The following is a 21,030-nucleotide window of genomic DNA, read 5'->3' as shown; positions in this document are numbered from 1 at the left end:
TAAAAAAGGCTCATTTACACAGATAACACAGTAGCAGGTCATGTTTTTAACAGACCAACAGCTTTCAGTCAAGACATTTTAATATAATAAGTTTATGAATTGCTATAATCCGAGATATGTTCAACCGTAAATTGGTTCATTGCATGGGCTGCCCTCATGAGGCTAGTCTTCGGCACGCGTGACTCATCTGAAGAAAAGCAAGGATGACTCTACAGCTGATCAACCCAAGTACTAAAACACATTTGGAAAACTAAGATACAATACCTTACCGACATTCTAACTCATATTCCAGTAAACAAGAGTAAAACTAACGTGATAAAAAGTACAGTGGATCTATTCTATTCTGATAGCAATGAGGACAATTAGATATACATTTCTAAATGACATATTCGACAACATGATAAGAGAGTGGGTGATCGTAACCGTTTGTTTTCCGATAGCCTTAGATAACCGATACACATTTGAAATATTTCAAATATTTCTGTGGTGTGAAATATATATATAAGAGGGGACTTTGGACAGGAGGAAGTCACCCTTGTATATACATATTATGGTGCTATCATTAGCTTTAAGTAGCTTAATCTATAGGTATAAGATCAGCATGTGTATTTGTGTAAGTACATTTTCAACCTTTATTTGTGTACCAAGAAAAATGTTATTTATATAATATTTTACTGAGAATTATAAACGCATATTTATAAATATCCTTCGATGAGACCAAGTGTTTACAAATCATCATTGATTCCGGAGTACGCTATATACTGCTATCAATATAGGTAAACTAAGCATGCGTTACATTAATCATGTTTGATTTTCTAAGTTAATTACTGTTACTCTGTACTATCAAGGGATATAAAAGAGGCTAGATCTACAGTGTGTATGCACTGCATATCTCGGTTCGGTACTGTTAGGCCAAGATGGCACGAGTCTAAACATGCCTTCCTTTGTTATATTACTAATGAACAAGTAAACATCATCATATGAATTAATGTAGATAAGAAGGTAGATATGTACTTACCTTGTAATACAGATTACAGTTATTATCATCAAATATTTTACTGCATCATCAAGCTGTCTCTTCCTACGTGTCGTTTGTGTTGCTAAGGATATAAATATTTGGAATTTTGTGATGACATTCTAATACAAGCATGTTTTCTTAATCTTTTTTTCTTGAACAATTGCGTACCATGTTATATCTGTTACTTAGTTTTCTTCAGGTAACGACAACTGATCGATGGCCACCGTTGTATATGTCAGACCTCAGATAAAAGTTTTTCAGGATCTAGCCACATTGAAGAAATCTGGAGTAATTAAGCAATTGTGTCAGAATGATTTCCTCACTTTAGACACAGAATTCTTGATGAACAAAACTGAAAATCAACTTTCACTTATACAAATTTCCACCCGAGACAAAAACGTGTTTTTATTTGATGTGCTGAAGTGTCAGGATATGATAGAAGAACTGAGGGAAGTTTTTGAATCTGATAAAATAACCAAGGTAAAGTAAACACTGTAATTATTTCCTTATGTTTTGTTGGCATAGTCAACATTTGTACATCCTTATAGCTAAAAGTAAAAAGTAATATCCTTATTCTATATCCATTTGAGAGAATACGGAACAGTATTTATAAAACTGACAAGTTAAGTTTGAAAAATATTCTCTAAAAATAGTTTTGATCGGGTAATACCATTGTGTAATATATATCAAAATAATATCTATTGTGTAATCGCTTTGATTGCTTATCAAGTAAAAGTGTCATGTCTAATTATATATGAGTTAAATAAAAACAATATGTTTTAACTTTAATTTAATTAACTTTCAACATATTTTACCCAATTTTCTTCTTGCATTCTTGTACGTATATTGAAATGACGCTATTGATTTTTATTGATGGTTGTGGTGGTGATGGTGTGTAGGTGTATGGGTGGTTGTGGTGGCGACGGTGTGTTGATATAACGGTGGCTGTGATGGTGACAGTGTGTAAGTGTATCAGTGGTTGTGGTGGTGATGGTGTGTAGGTGTATGGGTGGTTGTGGTGGTGACGGTGTGTAGGTGTATCAGTGGTTGTGGTGGTGACGGTGTGTAGGTGTATCAGTGGTTGTGGTGGTGGCGGTGTGTAGGTTATCAGTGGTTGTGGTGGTGACGGTGTGTAAGTGTATCAGTGGTTGTGATGGTGACGGTGTGTAGGTGTATGGGTGGTTGTGGTGGCGACGGTGTGTTGGTATAACGGTGCCTGTGATGGTGATGTTGTGTAGGTGTATGGGTGGTTGTGGTGGTGACGGTGTGTAAGTGTATCAGTGGCAGTAGTGGTGACGGTGTGTAGGTGTATCAGTGGTTGTGGTGGTGGCGGTGTGTAGGTTATCAGTGGTTGTGGTGGTGACGGTGTGTAAGTGTATCAGTGGCTGTGATGGTGACGGTGTGTAGGTGTATCAATGGCTGTGATGGTGACGGTGTGTAGGTGTATGGGTGGTTGTGGTGGCGACGGTGTGTTGGTATAACGGTGCTTGTGATGGTGATGCTGTGTAGGTGTATGGGTGGTTGTTGTGGTGACGGTGTGTAAGTGTATCAGTGGCTGTGATGGTGACGGTGTGTAGGTGTATGGGTGGTTGTGGTGGCGACGATGTGTTGGTATAACGGTGCCTGTGATGGTGATGTTGTGTAGGTGTATGGGTGGTTGTGGTGGTGACGGTGTGTAAGTGTATCAGTGGCTGTGGTGGTGACGTTGTGTAAGTGTATCAGTGGTTGTGATGGTGACAGTGTGTAAGTGTGTCAGTGGTTGTGGTGGTGACGTTGTGTAAGTGTATCAGTGGTTGTGATGGTGACAGTGTGTAAGTGTGTCAGTGGTTGTGGTGGTGACGTTGTGTAAGTGTATCAGTGGTTGTGATGGTGACAGTGTGTAAGTGTGTCAGTGGTTGTGGTGGTGATGTTGTGTAGGTGTATGGGTGGTTGTGGTGGTGACGGTGTGTAAGTGTATCAGTGGCTGTGGTGGTGACGTTGTGTAAGTGTATCAGTGGTTGTGATGGTGACGGTGTGTAAGTGTATCAGTGGTTGTGGTGGTGATGGTGTGTAGGTGTATGGATGGTTTTGGTGGCGACGGTGTGTTGGTATAACGGTGCCTGTGATGGTGATGTTGTGTAAGTGTATCAGTGGCTGTGGTGGTGACGTTGTGTATATGTATCAGTGGTTGTGGTGGTGGCGATGTGTAGGTTATCAGTGGTTGTGGTGGTGATGGTGTGTAAGTGTATCAGTGACTGTGATGGTGACGGTGTGTAGGTGTATCAGTGGCTGTGATGGTGACGGTGTGTAGGTGTATGGGTGGTTGTGGTGGTGACGGTGTGTAAGTGTATCAGTGACTGTGATGGTGACGGTGTGTAGGTGTATGGGTGGTTTTGGTGGCGACGATGTGTTGGTATAACGGTGGCTGTGGTGGTGATGATGTGTAGGTGTATAGGTGGTTGTGGTGGCGACGGTGTGTTGATATAACGGTGGCTGTGATGGTGACAGTGTGTAAGTGTATCAGTGGTTGTGGTGGTGATGGTGTGTAGGTGTATGGGTGGTTGTGGTGGTGACGGTGTGTAGGTGTATCAGTGGTTGTGGTGGTGACGGTGTGTAGGTGTATCAGTGGTTGTGGTGGTGGCGGTGTGTAGGTTATCAGTGGTTGTGGTGGTGACGGTGTGTAAGTGTATCAGTGGTTGTGATGGTGACGGTGTGTAGGTGTATGGGTGGTTGTGGTGGCGACGGTGTGTTGGTATAACGGTGCCTGTGATGGTGATGTTGTGTAGGTGTATGGGTGGTTGTGGTGGTGACGGTGTGTAAGTGTATCAGTGGCAGTAGTGGTGACGGTGTGTAGGTGTATCAGTGGTTGTGGTGGTGGCGGTGTGTAGGTTATCAGTGGTTGTGGTGGTGACGGTGTGTAAGTGTATCAGTGGCTGTGATGGTGACGGTGTGTAGGTGTATCAATGGCTGTGATGGTGACGGTGTGTAGGTGTATGGGTGGTTGTGGTGGCGACGGTGTGTTGGTATAACGGTGCTTGTGATGGTGATGCTGTGTAGGTGTATGGGTGGTTGTGGTGGTGACGGTGTGTAAGTGTATCAGTGGCTGTGATGGTGACGGTGTGTAGGTGTATGGGTGGTTGTGGTGGCGACGATGTGTTGGTATAACGGTGCCTGTGATGGTGATGTTGTGTAGGTGTATGGGTGGTTGTGGTGGTGACGGTGTGTAAGTGTATCAGTGGCTGTGGTGGTGACGTTGTGTAAGTGTATCAGTGGTTGTGATGGTGACAGTGCGTAAGTGTGTCAGTGGTTGTGGTGGTGACGTTGTGTAAGTGTATCAGTGGTTGTGATGGTGACAGTGTGTAAGTGTGTCAGTGGTTGTGGTGGTGACGTTGTGTAAGTGTATCAGTGGTTGTGATGGTGACAGTGTGTAAGTGTGTCAGTGGTTGTGGTGGTGATGTTGTGTAGGTGTATGGGTGGTTGTGGTGGTGACGGTGTGTAAGTGTATCAGTGGCTGTGGTGGTGACGTTGTGTAAGTGTATCAGTGGTTGTGATGGTGACGGTGTGTAAGTGTATCAGTGGTTGTGGTGGTGATGGTGTGTAGGTGTATGGATGGTTTTGGTGGCGACGGTGTGTTGGTATAACGGTGCCTGTGATGGTGATGTTGTGTAAGTGTATCAGTGGCTGTGGTGGTGACGTTGTGTATATGTATCAGTGGTTGTGGTGGTGGCGATGTGTAGGTTATCAGTGGTTGTGGTGGTGATGGTGTGTAAGTGTATCAGTGACTGTGATGGTGACGGTGTGTAGGTGTATCAGTGGCTGTGATGGTGACGGTGTGTAGGTGTATGGGTGGTTGTGGTGGTGACGGTGTGTAAGTGTATCAGTGACTGTGATGGTGACGGTGTGTAGGTGTATGGGTGGTTTTGGTGGCGACGATGTGTTGGTATAACGGTGGCTGTGGTGGTGATGATGTGTAGGTGTATAGGTGGTTGTGGTGGTGACGGTGTGTAGGTGTATCAGTGGTTGTGATGGTGACGGTGTGTAAGTGTATCAGTGGTTGTGGTGGTGATGTTGTGTAGGTGTATGGGTGGTTGTGGTGGCGACGGTGTGTTGGTATAACGGTGGCTGTGATGGTGGCGGTGTGTAAGTGTATCGGTGGTGACGGTGTGTAGGTTATCAGTGGTTGTGGTGGTTACTGTGTGTAGGTGTATCAGTGGTTGTGGTGGTGACGGTTTTTCGGGTGATTGTGGAGATGTAGTTATGGAGGTGTATTGGTGATAGTGTAAACGTGTATTAGTTGTTGAGGTAGTAACGTTTTGGAGGTGTTTCGGTGAATGAGGAGGCGACATTGCGAAGTTGCATCGAAGGTTGTAATGACGATGTGAAATTGAAGGTGGTGGTGATGATATAGAGTTGGTGTATTGATGACAGGTAAATGTGTATCTGTGGAGATGAATGTCTGGAATGGTATCGACGTATTTGGGACGATAAGAAGGAGTATCATATGCTGAGATAGTTACAGTGTTGACGGTTATTGGGTGGTAGTAATAATGACGATATAGTGGTGTATCGCTGGAAATGGTTTTAGTGTTGATGTTGTAGAGGTGTGGAAGTCATGACGTGGATGTGAATCGATGGCGTTCATGGTAACGATGTGGAGTGCATGAATCGCTATTGTACCGTTTTAGAGGTATATTGCCTTGTTGTTAATGTTGTGACCCTTTTTTGTTATTGTGGCAGTGTGGAGGTGAACTGTTTTTTGTGATTGTGGCTGTATGGAGAGGAACTGTGTTTGTGATTGTGGCATTGTGGAGGTGAACTGTGTTTGTGATTGTGTCTTTTCGGCGGTGAACTGTGTTTGTGATTGTGGCATTGTGTAGGTGAACTGTGTTTGTGAGTGTGTCTTTTTGGCGGTGAACTGTGTTTGTGATTGTGGCATTGTGTAGGTGAACTGTGTTTGCGATTGTGGCATTGTGGAGGTGAACTGTGTTTGTGATTGTGGCATTGTAGAGGTGAACTGTGTTTGTGATTGTGGCATTGTGGAGGTGAACTGTGTTTGTGATTGTGGATGTATGGAAGTGAAGACGCTAAGTTTATGTGCTTATTTGTTTAATGAAGACTGGTTAATTTTGAAATTGATTTAGGTAATTCACGACTGTGTCAATGACAGTAAAGTGCTGTGGAATACAAGCTGTATCAAAATGAAGAACGTTTTTGATGTAAAGGTAGGAATAATAACGAAAATGTTTTATTTAGTTTATTTTAGTTTAGTTCAGATCATTACCAGTGCAGGATCGTTACGATCCTCTATACCGGTCTCAGTGATACAATGATAATGTTTATATTTATTGTCATTTGAGACGTCAGATCCAGGAACAGAATTTCTGCTTTATAATTATATACCAGTTCCTGATTTGCTCAGTGTTCATCTAATCTATTTTTGAAACAGTTAACTGTTTGTCAAAAGATTACTACAATCAAGCGCTATTTTAACGATCGCACCATGTTTCAAAGTTAATCGGTACAAGAATTGGCATTAAATACAAACATATTACATACGTAACGTACGTGAGTTCCATAAATCTTATTTGACAAGAAAGTATAAGTTTCAAACATTTACCGTTTGTAAATAAAAGTTGTTTACGTTTCCTGAAATGATTTTCTATCCCCGTCTTCTGGATTATTTTACATAGTTCATCCCTAGAGGCACAAACCAGCGGTATGGAGTCTGTAATTCCGTATTAATAATAAGAATTCAATGCAACTATTACTAAATTTGTTCTTTGTTTCGTATTACAATATGCAACAATACGATATCCATGGATGATAAAATTGATACTTTCATTTTGGTTTTCGTCACGTTATGCCACAGTTAGTACAGCAGATTTTGGACTCCCAAGACAAAAAAGTAATCCTAAAACATGTAAAACCTTGCGGTCTGGAGGCAATGTGTATAAACCATGGCATCGAATTTGATTCGGATTTAAAGCAAAGCACTAAAGACAAGATGAAAGAGAACGAAGCTTACTTCCTGCAACGTAAACCTGATGGAAGTATCCCACAAGAGATAAAGGAATACGCAGTCCAAGACGTCACAGTACTCGTGGATCTGTACAACAAAATGAAAAGGTATCAAACTATTTTTTATACATGTGTGGTGTAAAGATGATAAATATCATGTTGATGGTGTGGACTTAAATGGGATAATGTAGTGATTTACTGATACGACATCACGAAACCCTTAACGACGAGGCATCAAAAAGCGCTGCATTAATATATACAATTACTTCGTTATAGCGTTATTATGAATTACGATTATAGCAAAACAAAACCTATGGCCTCTTGGAATTCTTATTAAGCACGTTTTACTGTATCAAAATAATACCATTAAAACGAATGCAGCTTTCGATGTTCTACCATATGCCTAAACTCTGTTGGTCTATTAAGTTTTTTTCTGCTAAGAATAATTGCCTTACTTATCCGAGGTATCAGATGGAACATGAGATAAAATGCAAATTTTAACAGATTAAAACTAAAAAACATTAATTGATTTATTAAATAGGTTACATATTTATATAAGAAATATTTATCTATTTCTGAATTTCAGATATCCTGGAGAAACCATGGAACCACTGTACAAACGACTAATCAAAGTCTCACTCTATGCGCACTTGAGAGGCGTTGATTGTAGAAGCATGTACGAAAGGGATAAGGCGTTGATGAATCACATTGCCACACCAGACCTTGCGGAACATGATGTTTCTCCTAATTCTAGGCGGCGTTTGAACGGTCGAGGAAACAAACGGAAACCAAGAAAACGTTAAGGAAAAGAGAGGCTAGCAGTAGAAATGGAGACTTGATATCGCCAGACGATCGATGTGGAAGTGCTATAGTATTTATTCAAGTTCTGGTATGATGTACTTTTCATATAATTATTATGTTATTTAAGGTAAACATATTCAATGTGTTGATTCACGTTTAATATCTAATATTAACACTTCTGAAATATATTCATTAATTGATTATCTGTATTCTGATGGGTGTAACTATTTCATGTATAGTCAGAAAAAAATAGTAATTTAAGGTATAGATATGTAAATAAATGTATATAACATTCTAATTTATAAATAAAAAAGTATGGACTCGTCTCAAACCGATTAGGTGATTTCCGGCCATGTGCCTGTTATATAGCTTCACACAATCTGATATGTATTCAAACATCGGGAAATTGATACCAGTTTCAATCTCTTCCTTTGTCTGTATATGTGTTAAGTACATTTTCATAATATATAATGTGGATACAAACAAATGTGTTTATATAAAAAGTAGTTCATTGGCGATATATGCGTTCTATAAATATTTTGTGTGTTAAGCACGTATGCTATATCGGTGCTAATCTCTTTCAGCTTGAGTTGTTAGAATAAGGCAATGATATATGATAACGATCACGTATATTCAGGTATGATACATAATGCGATCTATATATTGTATGTGTTTAACAGGAAGTAATGTTAAACGTCAAGGTCACAGGATTTATTTTTGATTTATTTATCACCTGATTCCGTAAATTTGGATTTCAATCAATATTTCTTGATGGTCGCATAGTGTCATCGTGTACCTATTTTAGTTCATTTTGGTAATCTGTTGATATAAGTATGTTTTTGTTAATCGCGAAAAGTTCAATCGCTTTCTTCAATGTTGTATGAAAAAATGGCTCATTTAATTGTCTTAACAATTCTTTAGGAACACCATACATCTTTACAGAAGCTTTTGCTTTTCTGATAATACGTCTTGAAATCCTGACTTTCCAACCAAACACTATCTAGTGTCATTAGGTTGTATTCAATACAATTCACATTTGTGCAAAAATTGTTTCAAAAATAGATTCGTAAAATTTCGTCTTCGTTATCATAAATCACCTTCTTAAAGTTAATAAGCGTACATGTACATGTATATTCAAAGAATTGGAATACAGTAAAACTTTGATGAGTCGAACTTCGATGAGTCGAATTTCTCGATGTGTCGAACTTTTTATCAAGTCCCGATTTTTCCCCCTATATAATACTACTAATTTCACATTTATGACTCGAACTTTTATGAATCGAAGTTCTCGCTAATTCGAACTTTTTTCACGGTCCCATGGTTAAGAAACCATAAGAAATCACAACACATGAATCGAAGTCAAAAATTTTACCTGTACGAGTGTCCCATGGCAGTTTTCACACCTCGGCGGAAGCGTGAACAATAGACAGGCAAGGGCTAGACACAAAGTGACAATAATTACTGACCATGTCTGATTGTCTACACAAGCTGTATTCTCAAGTCATTAACCGTGCCAGTGCGAAAGTCAGTGACATTAGTGCTTTGTTCTATAGACATTATCTCCGTGGATTAGACATGACACAAATGACAATGGAGGATATTTTCGCGGTGGAGCAACATGACTGATTCCTGTACTGAGATTAGTGATTTTTTTTCAGGACATCGTTTCATTTCACTACCGGACATTATTAGTGCTTAAGATATAATTTGTTGTTCATTCTTTGTTTAATTTGGATTTAAAGAAAATATTGCATTGCGATGTAGTGTTAAGATATGTAATGTATATTGTGCTTGCATTCTTACATGTGTGTTACGTATGTATGTTGTTCCGTCCTTTTCGAAATCAGTAAGATACACATACCGGAAGTGAACCGAACTCTCATCTCCGATACAACCATGCTGCACTGTGTATGAATGATTCTATGAAAGTGGTATGTTGCATTGTTATTCGTTGTTATTTGATGTCTTTTTCTTTATAATAAACATGTTAAAATTCATATGAATTCTTTTCCTTTCTCCGATGTTTGATAGATTATGCGAGCGATCAACACGAGATATTGATTGATAAGGGACTCTGCATATAAGACAAACGGACACAATACACATCAGGTGTATTTTTTGTGGTTGGACGGTCACCATTCATGAGTCGAAGTCCCGATGTGTCGAAGTTTTCTCGACGGTCCCTTGAACTTCGACACATCGAAGTTTTACTGTAGCTACACATGTTTGGTGCGCGTTAATTAAAAATCTATCGTTACGCCTAGTTAGATAAACTTCTATGTAAATTCAGAAAATAGATAGCAATCCTTTATAGTCACATTCGATAATTACAAATTGGCTTTAAACTTTTTGAATAAAACTATTTTATACACATACTCGGAAGACCATCGGCTGTATAGGTTATCGTTATGGGTGATCAGAGTGCATTTGAAGTGCAGGAGATTCAACTAGAACTGCCGTTTTGCAGGAAGCGGGTGGTGGGTTCACTTGGACGTCATTGACGACGCCATGACAAATGAACTATCAAAAGTTGAAATATAAGTTAATTAGATTATTCAAAATCGTGTTCAGCTAGACATAAGTCAGATTTGTAATCATAATTTAAATACCAGAATGAGACAAGCTAAATCTATCACTGACATCTAAAGACATATGGACAATTATGTATTGATCAGTAGCAAGAGGCTTTCTGTTGTTACTAATCTACTACACATGTCCATGTATTAATTCGTTCCCTGGTTAAATAGGTAATTACCTGAGCCCTGTCTAAGCAGTCTGTATATGGGTCAGTGTAAACTTATCTTGTGGAAAACAACCAAATCTATTACTATTTACATGTATAAGACCATGTCAATAACTCGTGTATTATTCAATCCTTGTTAACCTGTTATCTAATGTGTAATATTACTTTATCAGTTTCATAACAATTCTAGTATAAATACGACCACATTTCTAGTCAATATGTATCGTACCTGAATGCATGTGAATGTTCCCTCTCTCCATAGCCTACATCACAATAAACCTACAAAAACCAGAACAGCGTCTGGACGTCTTCATCTCTACTCTTCACTGCACAAAACAAACTTCATTTTAAAACGATAGCTTATTTTCTACCCCTTTCGTTTTAAAACGGTATGGACTCGTCTCAAACCGATTAGGTGATTTCCGGTACAGCCATGTATCTGTTACATAGCTTCATACAATCTGATATGTATACAAACATTGTAAAATTGTTTGTGTGTATTTAAGAACTGTGTATTTATATAAGTCACATCCTTCGTGTAGGGCTAGCAGTTAGTTATTGAGGACACTGATATTATATGTGTATATAAAAGCAACATTGATCATATATGGACAAAAATTGTACAATCAGAGTTATCAACATCTTTAAAACATCAACAAAAACATCTATATTAAGTAATTCAGACGATCGTGGTGTCTTTTTAGTGATAAAACTAAAATAATCCATTTTACAATTAATTACAATAAATCACAATGGATTTATCTCTTTGTGTGTTGTTATCCTTGAAAATGGAATGTGACATCCAAACTACGTCTTTATTTAATTTTTCTCTTGCAATCAGTAAAAGAAATGAAACCCCACAAACCACAGAAGCATAATAATCCGAAAAGTACGTCCATTTCGGAGTGAGAGGGCTTTCTGTGTAATCTTATTAAAATTGATGTTAAAATTAACTACGTAGGTAAAATAGAGCATCCAATTTTAATTAGATTGCTTTCTATGAACACAGTAAATCTGTTTGAGGATAATATTCGAGACAATCCATTGTTTTCCATTCAATAATAACTATCACTAATGGTGACGAGGAGAATTTCTTGCCAGTCCCGAGTTGATTGTTTATTTAAAAGGTCATCTGACCTCTCACCTTCCTCCGACAGACAATGTTAATCAGATTGATTAAAAAGTAACCCGATGTTGTTAAAAGTCGATAATATTGTCATCAATAGGACAATTATAAAACATTTTCGTAGATGTTCATGAATCATATTGACATGTGGTAAAATATAGTTTTCCATTTTCTGAAACGTATGGCGATCTGACGGTGGCTGGGTAGGGGTCGTGTGCATATAACCTTTTAATTAACAGATCAAACGACGATCATCCTTATTAATATTGAATTGATTTTATCCGAGTTTAGGGAAAACCCATCTATCTTATCATCATATGAACATGACACTTTAACGTAAGTAGTGACTGATGTAGGATTGTACAAAAGACAAACAAATGAAAGCCCCTTTTCAAAATTTATAGTACAGTAGAGACAAACAATGAATTAAACTGCAAAAGTAAAAACATAGTCAGGGAGGTACATCAGTTCCATAATTAGATAAATATCATAATTTTCATACATCAGATAATTTTAGAACAGCGTCGTGTACATTTGCATTTTCTGAACCATGTCACTATTCGAATGCATTAAAATGTGGCAAGCAGGTCCACAACCAATGTCTACAACCCCCTGTCTCAAAGATTGTAAAAAAAAAAACACGAGTGAATAGCGCCTTTTTATAATTTAGAGTGGAATACAGTAAAGCCAAACAATGAATTAAACTGCATTATATGGGCTGTTTCGTCGTCCTCCTTAGACTCGTCAGTGATGCTCATGGCCTAAGGTTTGAAACCTAGGAGGCGACTAAGGAAAATCCAAAGAATCTACCGCGATTGATATCAATTTTGGTATATGTAGTTATATACGAAAGTGACCCCCAAACTGAGCCCTTGGTTAGTAAAAAAGCATTTTAAACATTAAACATATATACTCAACAAAGAAAGGTTAACATGTTTCCTTGGCGAATACCTGTAAATGAATGAAAACAAAATGACGTTTGTGCAATATTAGAAAATGGTAATGTTTTATATAACAAAATCCAAGGGGGTTACCAAAATCATTCAAGCGTGAAAGTCTGTATTAGCGAAAGAGCTGCACGAGGTTTTCTGCGACTAACTTGTATCTTCGCTTGAATTTCATAAACATTCAAACTGACAACTGTTCCTTAGATCCTTAGAAGTTAGAAATCACCGAATCTTGCTATCTATCAACTTTATCATTATGCCCCGGCTGTCACAAGTACAGAGAGAAAGGACTGTAGGCATGATCCTGGCTGGGGAGTCTCGCCATCGAGTTGCACGGCATTTTGGTTGCAGTGTTAAGACAATTTGCCAGTTGTAAGTCGTTTAAACCAAACTGGGTCAACATCCGATTGTCCCCGAAGCGGCCGACCCCGTAAAACGACCGCCAGGGATGACCGTCGTATACGATTGATATACTTGCGCAATCGATTCGTAACCGCAGTCGAGACTACAAGGACATTGTTTGGGCGTCGTGTGTCTCCCCAAACAGTCCGCAACAGGTTGAGGGCCTACCAATTGAAAGCGCGGCGTCCCTACACTGGACCCAATTTGTTGCGACGTCACCGTAATAATCGGCGTAACTGGACCCGTGTTCACCGTCGTTGGGCCTTACGACAATGGAACAATGTTCTGTTTTCAGATGAGTCCAGGTTTTGTCTGCAACACGGTGACGTAAGGTGCAGAGTGTGGAGGCGACGAGGGGAGCGTTTTGCGAACTGCTGCGTCGCAGAACGGGACCGCTTTGGCGGCGGAAGTGTAATGGTTTGGGGTGGTATTTGTGGGGGACTCGTACCAGGCTTGTTGTGTTAAATGGCAATTTAACCGGCATTCTATATCGGGACGAAATCTTAAGACCAGTGGTTCTGCCATTCTTAAGACGCCATGGCGTTCGCGCCATTTTTCAACAGGATAACGCACCAGCGCACACCAGTCGCGTCAGCAGAACTTTCTTGCAGCAGAATAACGAACAGGTGTTAGATTGGCCATCTAAATCACCTGATTTGTCACCGATTGAGCATGTCTGGGACGTTCTTGGGCGTCGCGTGAGAGAACGTCAAAATCAGCCGTCAAACTTGCAGGAGCTGGCGCAAGTCTTGATCGCTGAATGGAACAACATCTCTCCTCGAAATATCCGCCGGTTTACGAGTTCCATGCGACGACGCTGCAATGCTGTTTACTTCGCAAACGGTGGCCATACCCGTTACTAATGGTGTTACCTTTGAAATTGACCCCAACGTCCTTTACAGTCGAATAAAATCAACTGAACGCAAAGTTTTATAATGAACCATGACTGCAGTTTTATCAGAATTGATCAGTTACTTTATTCGTACATGATTGGAAAGGATTTATGAAGGGGTTAATTAATTATTCACAAAATAAGTGTCACCTTTCTTTGTTTGTTTAGTATATGTCAGATATGTATGAAGAAAATGAATTTGATATGCGTTTGAAAAGAAGGGAATTCCCCTAGTTTTCCAGTATTTTGTTTTTAGAAGTAAGAAGAAAGTATTGAACACATCGGAGACAGTGGCAAGACTTGAATATACAATGGTCAGTGTTTTGATACATGTGAGTACTCATCACGTGACAAGATCTGTTAAATGTTAATTATGTTTCAAAGCGAAAGTAGCCATAAACATAGACGTAGATATGGTATTCCAGTACAGTTATGTGAAATTTTCTGATTATGTAAGGAACAATGAATTTGAAAAGATATTTTATGACGTAGACATGAAGCATGTATCAGGTTAATTCAAAAGACATGTTTGTGTTAAGGAAGCTATATCTTAGATAAAATTTAATAGTTAAAAATCATGTTTATTTTTAGCTGTACAGCATGTATATGTCCTGCTTCATTACATAGGAATATATAACTATATTTAGAGCTGACTTGTTTATTGTGTAATGACATGTGTGGTATATATAAAGGGACGAATTTACATACCTGTATGTAGTAGTGATTTATTTGTGATTTAGATACAATTTTATTTTTAAGTACAGGTTACTAATTTCCTGAAGTTGTCGAAGTATAGTTTATTATTAGAATTAATGTTGGAACCGGGCTGGAATCGATTATATCCAAATATCCTAAATTAATTTTTACTGAATCATAAAGGTAGTTCACTACCTCTATCCCACTTCCCCCCGTCTTGAACAAGACCCCTTGGCATCACTAGAGTTCTAGAAAGAGGGATCAGCAGTATGTTTTCATCAAATTAATTAATAATGTAGGTCTACTGTCTGGGTTTTCCTTAATTAACATGCCATATTTCTATTTTTATTTTCGAATTATTTCACAGTTAAGAATATGCACGTACTCTTTTCGTGCATATAGAGTCAAAGTTAAGTGATTTCCTAAATTTCTTGATAAGTACATCTTATCATCTACGCAACGTTCGACAGTAAGAAGTCTTTGCCTCGTTACCATTGATGGTACTTTGTTATACATATAAACAAATGCTTACAATTCAGCTTTCGATTTCTTTGGTGTAAATCAATCAGCTTCTTAACATAACAATAGTATACCTTTTAAATAATTCTGGGAGGTTCAAACTTCATTCACTTTAGAAAAGTATAGCGAATATATAGTACATATATAAGAATTGTATGTCATTGAAATAAATCGAAAATTCTACAATTTTTGTGAGAAAGGACCGATTGAGGTCCGTTCTATAGTCTATGTCAACTGTACAGTATGTGTGAAAAAGGACAGATTGAGGACTGTTCTGTAATCTATGTCAACTGTACAATATGTGTGAGAAAGGAGCGATTGAGGACCATTCTGTAATCTATGTCAACTGTACAATATGTGTGAGAAAGTACAGGTTGGGGTTCGTTCTGTAATCTATGTCAACTGTACAATATGTGTGAGAAAGGACAGATTGAGGACTGTTCTGTAATCTATGTCAACTGTACAATATGTGTGAGAAACGACAGGATGGGGTCCGTTCTGTAATCTATGTCAACTGTACAATATGTGTGAGAAAGTACAGGTTGGGGTTCGTTCTGTAATCTATGTCAACTGTACAATATGTGTGCGAAAGGACAGATTGAGGACTGTTCTGTAATCTATGTCAACTGTACAATATGTGTGAGAAACGACAGGATGGGGTCCGTTCTGTAATCTATGTCAACTGTACAATATGTGTGAAAAGGGACAGTTTGAGACCGTTATGTAATCTATGTCAACTGTACAATATGTGTGAGAAAGGATAGGTTGGGGTCCGTTCTGTAATCTATATCAACTGTACAATATGTGTGAGAAAGGACAGTTCGAGACCGTACTGTACAATATTTTCTATTCCAGTCATCACTATGAATTCTAAATTCTTAATGCCCACTTTGATACTTGACCCCGGGAGGGCACGTAAGGAATTGGGCGAAATGCTAAATGAAGAATTACTCGGTGTCAGAATAGAGTCTGGACTTGATCCGGAGAATCCTTCCGAGACGATTATATCATTGGTTATTGTAAGGCGTATCAGCGGTAAGGTATGCATCTTTGATGTCCTTAAAAGTCCAAGTATACTTCATGACGATCACTTCCAAGCTCTTATGGCGAGAGATCGGCCACTTAAGGTATGTTGAATTCTGGCTTTACTGTCATATTTAAATTAAAATATAAGTTAAAATTTTCGTAACAATTTTCATGAAAAGGAAAATAAGGAATGTAACTCTGCCTTAAAGCGACTATAATGTTAAAAAACACAACGAGAAAACGAAATGAAATGTTCTATTTTCCAATAGTATGTTACAAAACTAAGACTCTCTGTTAATTACTGAAATTAAAAGTCACTGCAACCATTTTTTTATTGATATCTAAAAAGTAAAGAATGTAAACATTGCGGTCCTGATCTAATTCATGCATTACCGCTCGTAACCCTGATGTTGCGCATGCGTATAAGCCTAGGAAGAAGCAATATGGCGGACGCAAATACGAAAACGCGACGAGGACCTAAAAGTTACCTGACAGAAAGTACCAGAAAGCGTAAGAGGAAGGAGTCAGACCAAAAAAGAGGACAGACAAGAATTTAAAACAGACGGGAGATCGATAGATGGCGAAAGATGGAAGATCTTGAACTGAATACGGATTCGGAATTTGCGAAGCTGCTACTTGACTGGTTAGCTTAACGTTAGTCCTATAATTATTACGTATCCGCCTGTCATTGATTATAATCCAATATCCAGTGTTTGACGCGTGCATATGTTATGAACAACATTACTAAAAGTGTTATCTGATAGTTGTGAATGGAAATAGTTGTGTTATTCGCTTGAATTTACTATCGACAACGTGTGTTTGTTGTTGACTGCATGGTGGGGCCCAATTGCGGGTATTCGTTTTAAGTGTAAAAATATGACGGTACTGGTGTTACTGTGAGAATAATGACCGTGGTGATAAACACATAGACACATGTTGAATGGTAAACAATATCTATTAATGTGTACAGACAAAGTATCTATTCCTGTGCTTTTCTGCACAATCAGTTTTCTTTTCCTATTGTAATTACCCTATTTGGTTCCCCACTAGTTTAGCGCCCGCGATTGACATAGATAATTCTCGCACGACCAGCCTAAACAAAACGAATTATTAAGATTAATTTTTAAAAAGCAAAAGCAAGTATCATACATAAGACATGTGCGTTTGTTTACACTTTCCTCGAAATCCATTTTTTCTATGCGGCGGAAGTAAATGACTCCGTCAGTGAAAAGACATGTGATCCACTCGGCTTTCTTCGTAATAAACCGAGCGTGAAAATGTTTATAAACAATTGTCAAGATAAACAATGTTTCGACACCGAAAATATGTACAAAAACAACAAATTTGACGTTATAGGCGCGTGTATCGCTTTATTAAGCATATATTTTATCATTCATAAGGCGAATTCTCCATTTCCCAGAAGTAACAGAAGTCATAGGGGTTCTGTAGTGATAAACAGACACACAAGAAAAACTTTTTTTTGGTAAATCATTCTTACTTTATTGAAATAAACACGATTATCCAGAATCGCTCTTTACAAGACTTTAAGCGACGTTAAAAAATATATATATATATATATGTCATCATAATCCAACTTCAAGTTAAAGAAAATTAGAACAAAATATGAACAAAAGAAAGATTTACACGGAGCCTCATGAAAACGTACAAAAACAAGGGCCGTCAGAAACGGGTTATACTCCCCGATTGGGACAAAATATGAAAAATAGCAAAGGACATTAACTCCTAAATTATCATGAGAGCGATGGCATTTGTGATCTTCACTTCTCCCTGCGTGATATATCTACCTATGAAGTTTTATAGACGGTCGGATGGACAAAGTGGCAACTATATGCTCTCCCTTCGGGGAGCATAATAAAACAAGGTGCTCCGGAAGGGTAAGAAGCATCGTCTGTTTCATCGACTACAACCAACTTTTAAACATTGGTCAAAGTAATGTCACATTCTCAAGTAAGAACAAGGTATACAACAACGTAACCAACATGCAAATTAATGAGCAGCAAACGCGTCCAGCGTCATGTCGCACAAAGAAATAGAATATATCTCAATGAGATCGCCGTGACGACCATAAAATTTCCCCGTTGTTTTTATCAACGTGCATCTTTTGGAGAGGTGGGTGTTGGGAGTGGAATTATATGGAGGATTCAAGGCAATTAGTTTCTGTAAAATCCTGGGATTGCTGTAGTATTTAGTTTATGGATATAATGTAAAGTAATCGATCCGCCTATCGATGTTGTTATTTCTTACATTTTATAATTGAATGATTAAACTATGAATATCCCTGTTATTCAGCTTATCTAAATTGTTAACGATCCTTCACTAGAAAAATGAACTTTATTTTTAGAAAAGGTTGGAGATTGAAGGGTTACAAGGTACGTTTTAGGAACTGCTCTTTGGACATGCATGATTTCACTCACCCAATTTTGTTTATTTACAAATCTATCATATATCATTTAATTTGCCTTTCGCATCTCTTTTATATCTTCTAAAATAGCATATTACTGTTGATCCAGTTCTGGAAATTAAGGTCCGGCCGTTTATCATAATGTTTGCATTTCCCAATATCATTTGTTTTCTAATTTTATCCACGATTCTATTATGTTAACAAAAATCCATGAACCAGATCAGGGATTTGGTTGACGTTCAAGTTCCTTCACACATCCACACTAATCACCTCTGTACAGACTATATATGCATTTTTTCGCTATTATAAATGTATCAAGTAAAGTCATTTTCCAAATTGAAGAAACTTTTCTTTTTGCCGAATCCTCAACATTTCAGTTATCGATTTATTTGACAATAACTTTTTATTGGTTCTTAAGAATACGCCCAAGAACTTCATGTCATCTCGCGTCCATTTTATTTCTTCATAAAGTCACTGTATATACCTTGATTATTTCCCAACAAAAGTCCATCCGTCATAGTTTTGTTAAGCTATAAAATAGAAAAATGACCTAAATCTTCAACCATTTGAATAGCTACTGGTATATCCGAGAACTTTGAATGTAATGTTGTGTCATCCGCTTTTTGAGCGGTTTTGATGACTTTTGTATTTTGTATTATTTTCACGTTTTCCAATCTTGCCGAATTTCAGTTGCTAACACTTAAACCACTTTTACAAAAATAAAAAGACAAAGAGCAACCTTGCTTTATCGCACGTTTTATCGCATGATTTTTTCTGTACACCAATTATTGTTGTACACCACAAATATTTGTATAAACAGTTTTAAACCACCAAATAAATTAATTTCCAAATCCAAATTTGTCTCAGCAGGCAATCATGAAGTTCCACACTATTATGTCCAAGGCCCTAGAAAGTCAAAAAATAAGATACACGCATCTATATTAAATTGCTCAGCATAAAATATCAACTTCTATCTATTTTACAGCAATTGCAAAACAAGTTTATAATAATCACTCTTAATGGCCCAGATGTAAGCGCACAAGGGGTCTTACTGTGGGAGGAAACCGCAACATGTGTCTATGTATATCAGTTTGTATATTTTCTCATGTAGGTGATGTTTCATCCAGAGCACGACAGCAAGCTACTTTGGCAATTCAGCAGATTGCGTCTCCATGGTGTGTTTGACCCACAGGTAAAGTATTGCTTTCAACACCATTTTAACATCACAGCATCCAATGAACGTTATCACATGATCAGAATATAATTCGTGGTGCAGGATTCTTCTCACGAAATAAATAGATTGATAAAAATTTAAATGGCGCGTGTCGCCAACGAAACCCTCCCCGAACAGCTGGACCCATTTTCCTTTCACTTTGTATTTTCACTACGGAAGTCTCTGTTTTGTTCATATTTTGTCCTCCGTGAACGTAATTAATCTTGAATTATGATTTTGTCAATATTTTAATGATTTGCTCTGTTTTCCCCAAATAGCCAACTCGCTAAATGATAATATATTTTTCGTAACCAAGGTAGATGTTAGTAGGAATTATCTATCCACAGACACTTTACTTGGTAAAGGAATCAATAGAGATGAAGTTACCGACACGAAAACTTCACAGAAAGAATCTCACGGACCTTTGTCGGCTTTGCCATGTTGAATGTCATTACGACAAAAGGTTGGTAAACAAAATGCTCCGAGACAATCCATCACTGTTTATGGAACGGCCGTGTTCGGATCGCTTGCTGAATATTCTGATGGAATCTGCAAAATGCCTTATTCTTCTGTATGAAGAAACGAAATGGTATGTTCTTAGGGTATATGTGGTTTATACCTTTAAATCTATAACAAAATTGTATATAGCTTGATATTAAATCAGAGAAAAAACATCAAATAAATGTCTGCAAGACTATGTCAATAATTGAGAGACCATATACAGCAAAATAGGGCAAATGTATGGCTTTATTCAAAGTATAGAACATGTACATTTGTATATCTAAGTAAATATCGTTTTCTAAATGTCTTTCAATATGTGTTCATTTTATATTCACAATCTAATTTCATTATGTAATGACAAAAGACTCCGCTCATTATATATCACGTCGTGTTAAAATTTTACAGGCGTTGCACGTGTTTATAATTGGAAATGCTTTTCACAATTAAGCTATGTATCTTAAGCCTGTTCTAATGGTTAGTAGAAATTATAACAACATTGGTTATTTTCAGTCTGTTAGATGTTGCCGTTCTTCAGGAGAAATATTCTCAAATGCTGGATGAATGTTTGTATGGTGGTATTCAAGGTTCTGAGACAAGTCATCTCAAAAGACAGAAAATGGAACGGAACTATTATGAGACGAAACGGTTTCGGAAGAAAAACGGATCTCAAGCTCTTACAAAAGGGGACAAAGAACTTTTAAGGCGAGGGCGCTTAACATGTTTTTGA

The 21,030-nt window shown here is 37.9% G+C and overlaps 2 protein-coding genes across 2 annotated transcripts; both read left to right on the top strand.

Annotated features, from left to right (window-relative positions):
- Window positions 1-6,857: 6,857 nt before the first annotated feature.
- Window positions 6,858-7,818, top strand: LOC132556659 (uncharacterized). The gene is made up of 2 exons (XM_060221095.1): window positions 6,858-7,123; window positions 7,602-7,818. Exons 1-2 carry the CDS (start codon window positions 6,858-6,860, stop codon window positions 7,816-7,818), a joined length of 483 nt encoding a protein of 160 aa, XP_060077078.1.
- Window positions 7,819-16,022: 8,204 nt separating this feature from the next.
- LOC132556658 (uncharacterized) lies at window positions 16,023-21,030 on the top strand. Its single transcript, XM_060221094.1, has 4 exons — window positions 16,023-16,268; window positions 19,701-19,781; window positions 20,150-20,391; window positions 20,814-21,030. Exons 1-4 carry the CDS (start codon window positions 16,023-16,025, stop codon window positions 21,028-21,030), a joined length of 786 nt encoding a protein of 261 aa, XP_060077077.1.

This window comes from Ylistrum balloti, unplaced genomic scaffold (genome assembly GCF_031769215.1).
Source record: "Ylistrum balloti isolate Yb309-2 unplaced genomic scaffold, AGI_CSIRO_Ybal_v1 Utg370580, whole genome shotgun sequence".
Lineage (NCBI taxonomy): Eukaryota > Metazoa > Mollusca > Bivalvia > Pectinida > Pectinidae > Ylistrum > Ylistrum balloti.
Note: the sequence above shows the minus strand (reverse complement) of the source record. Positions and strands in the feature narration are given on the sequence as shown.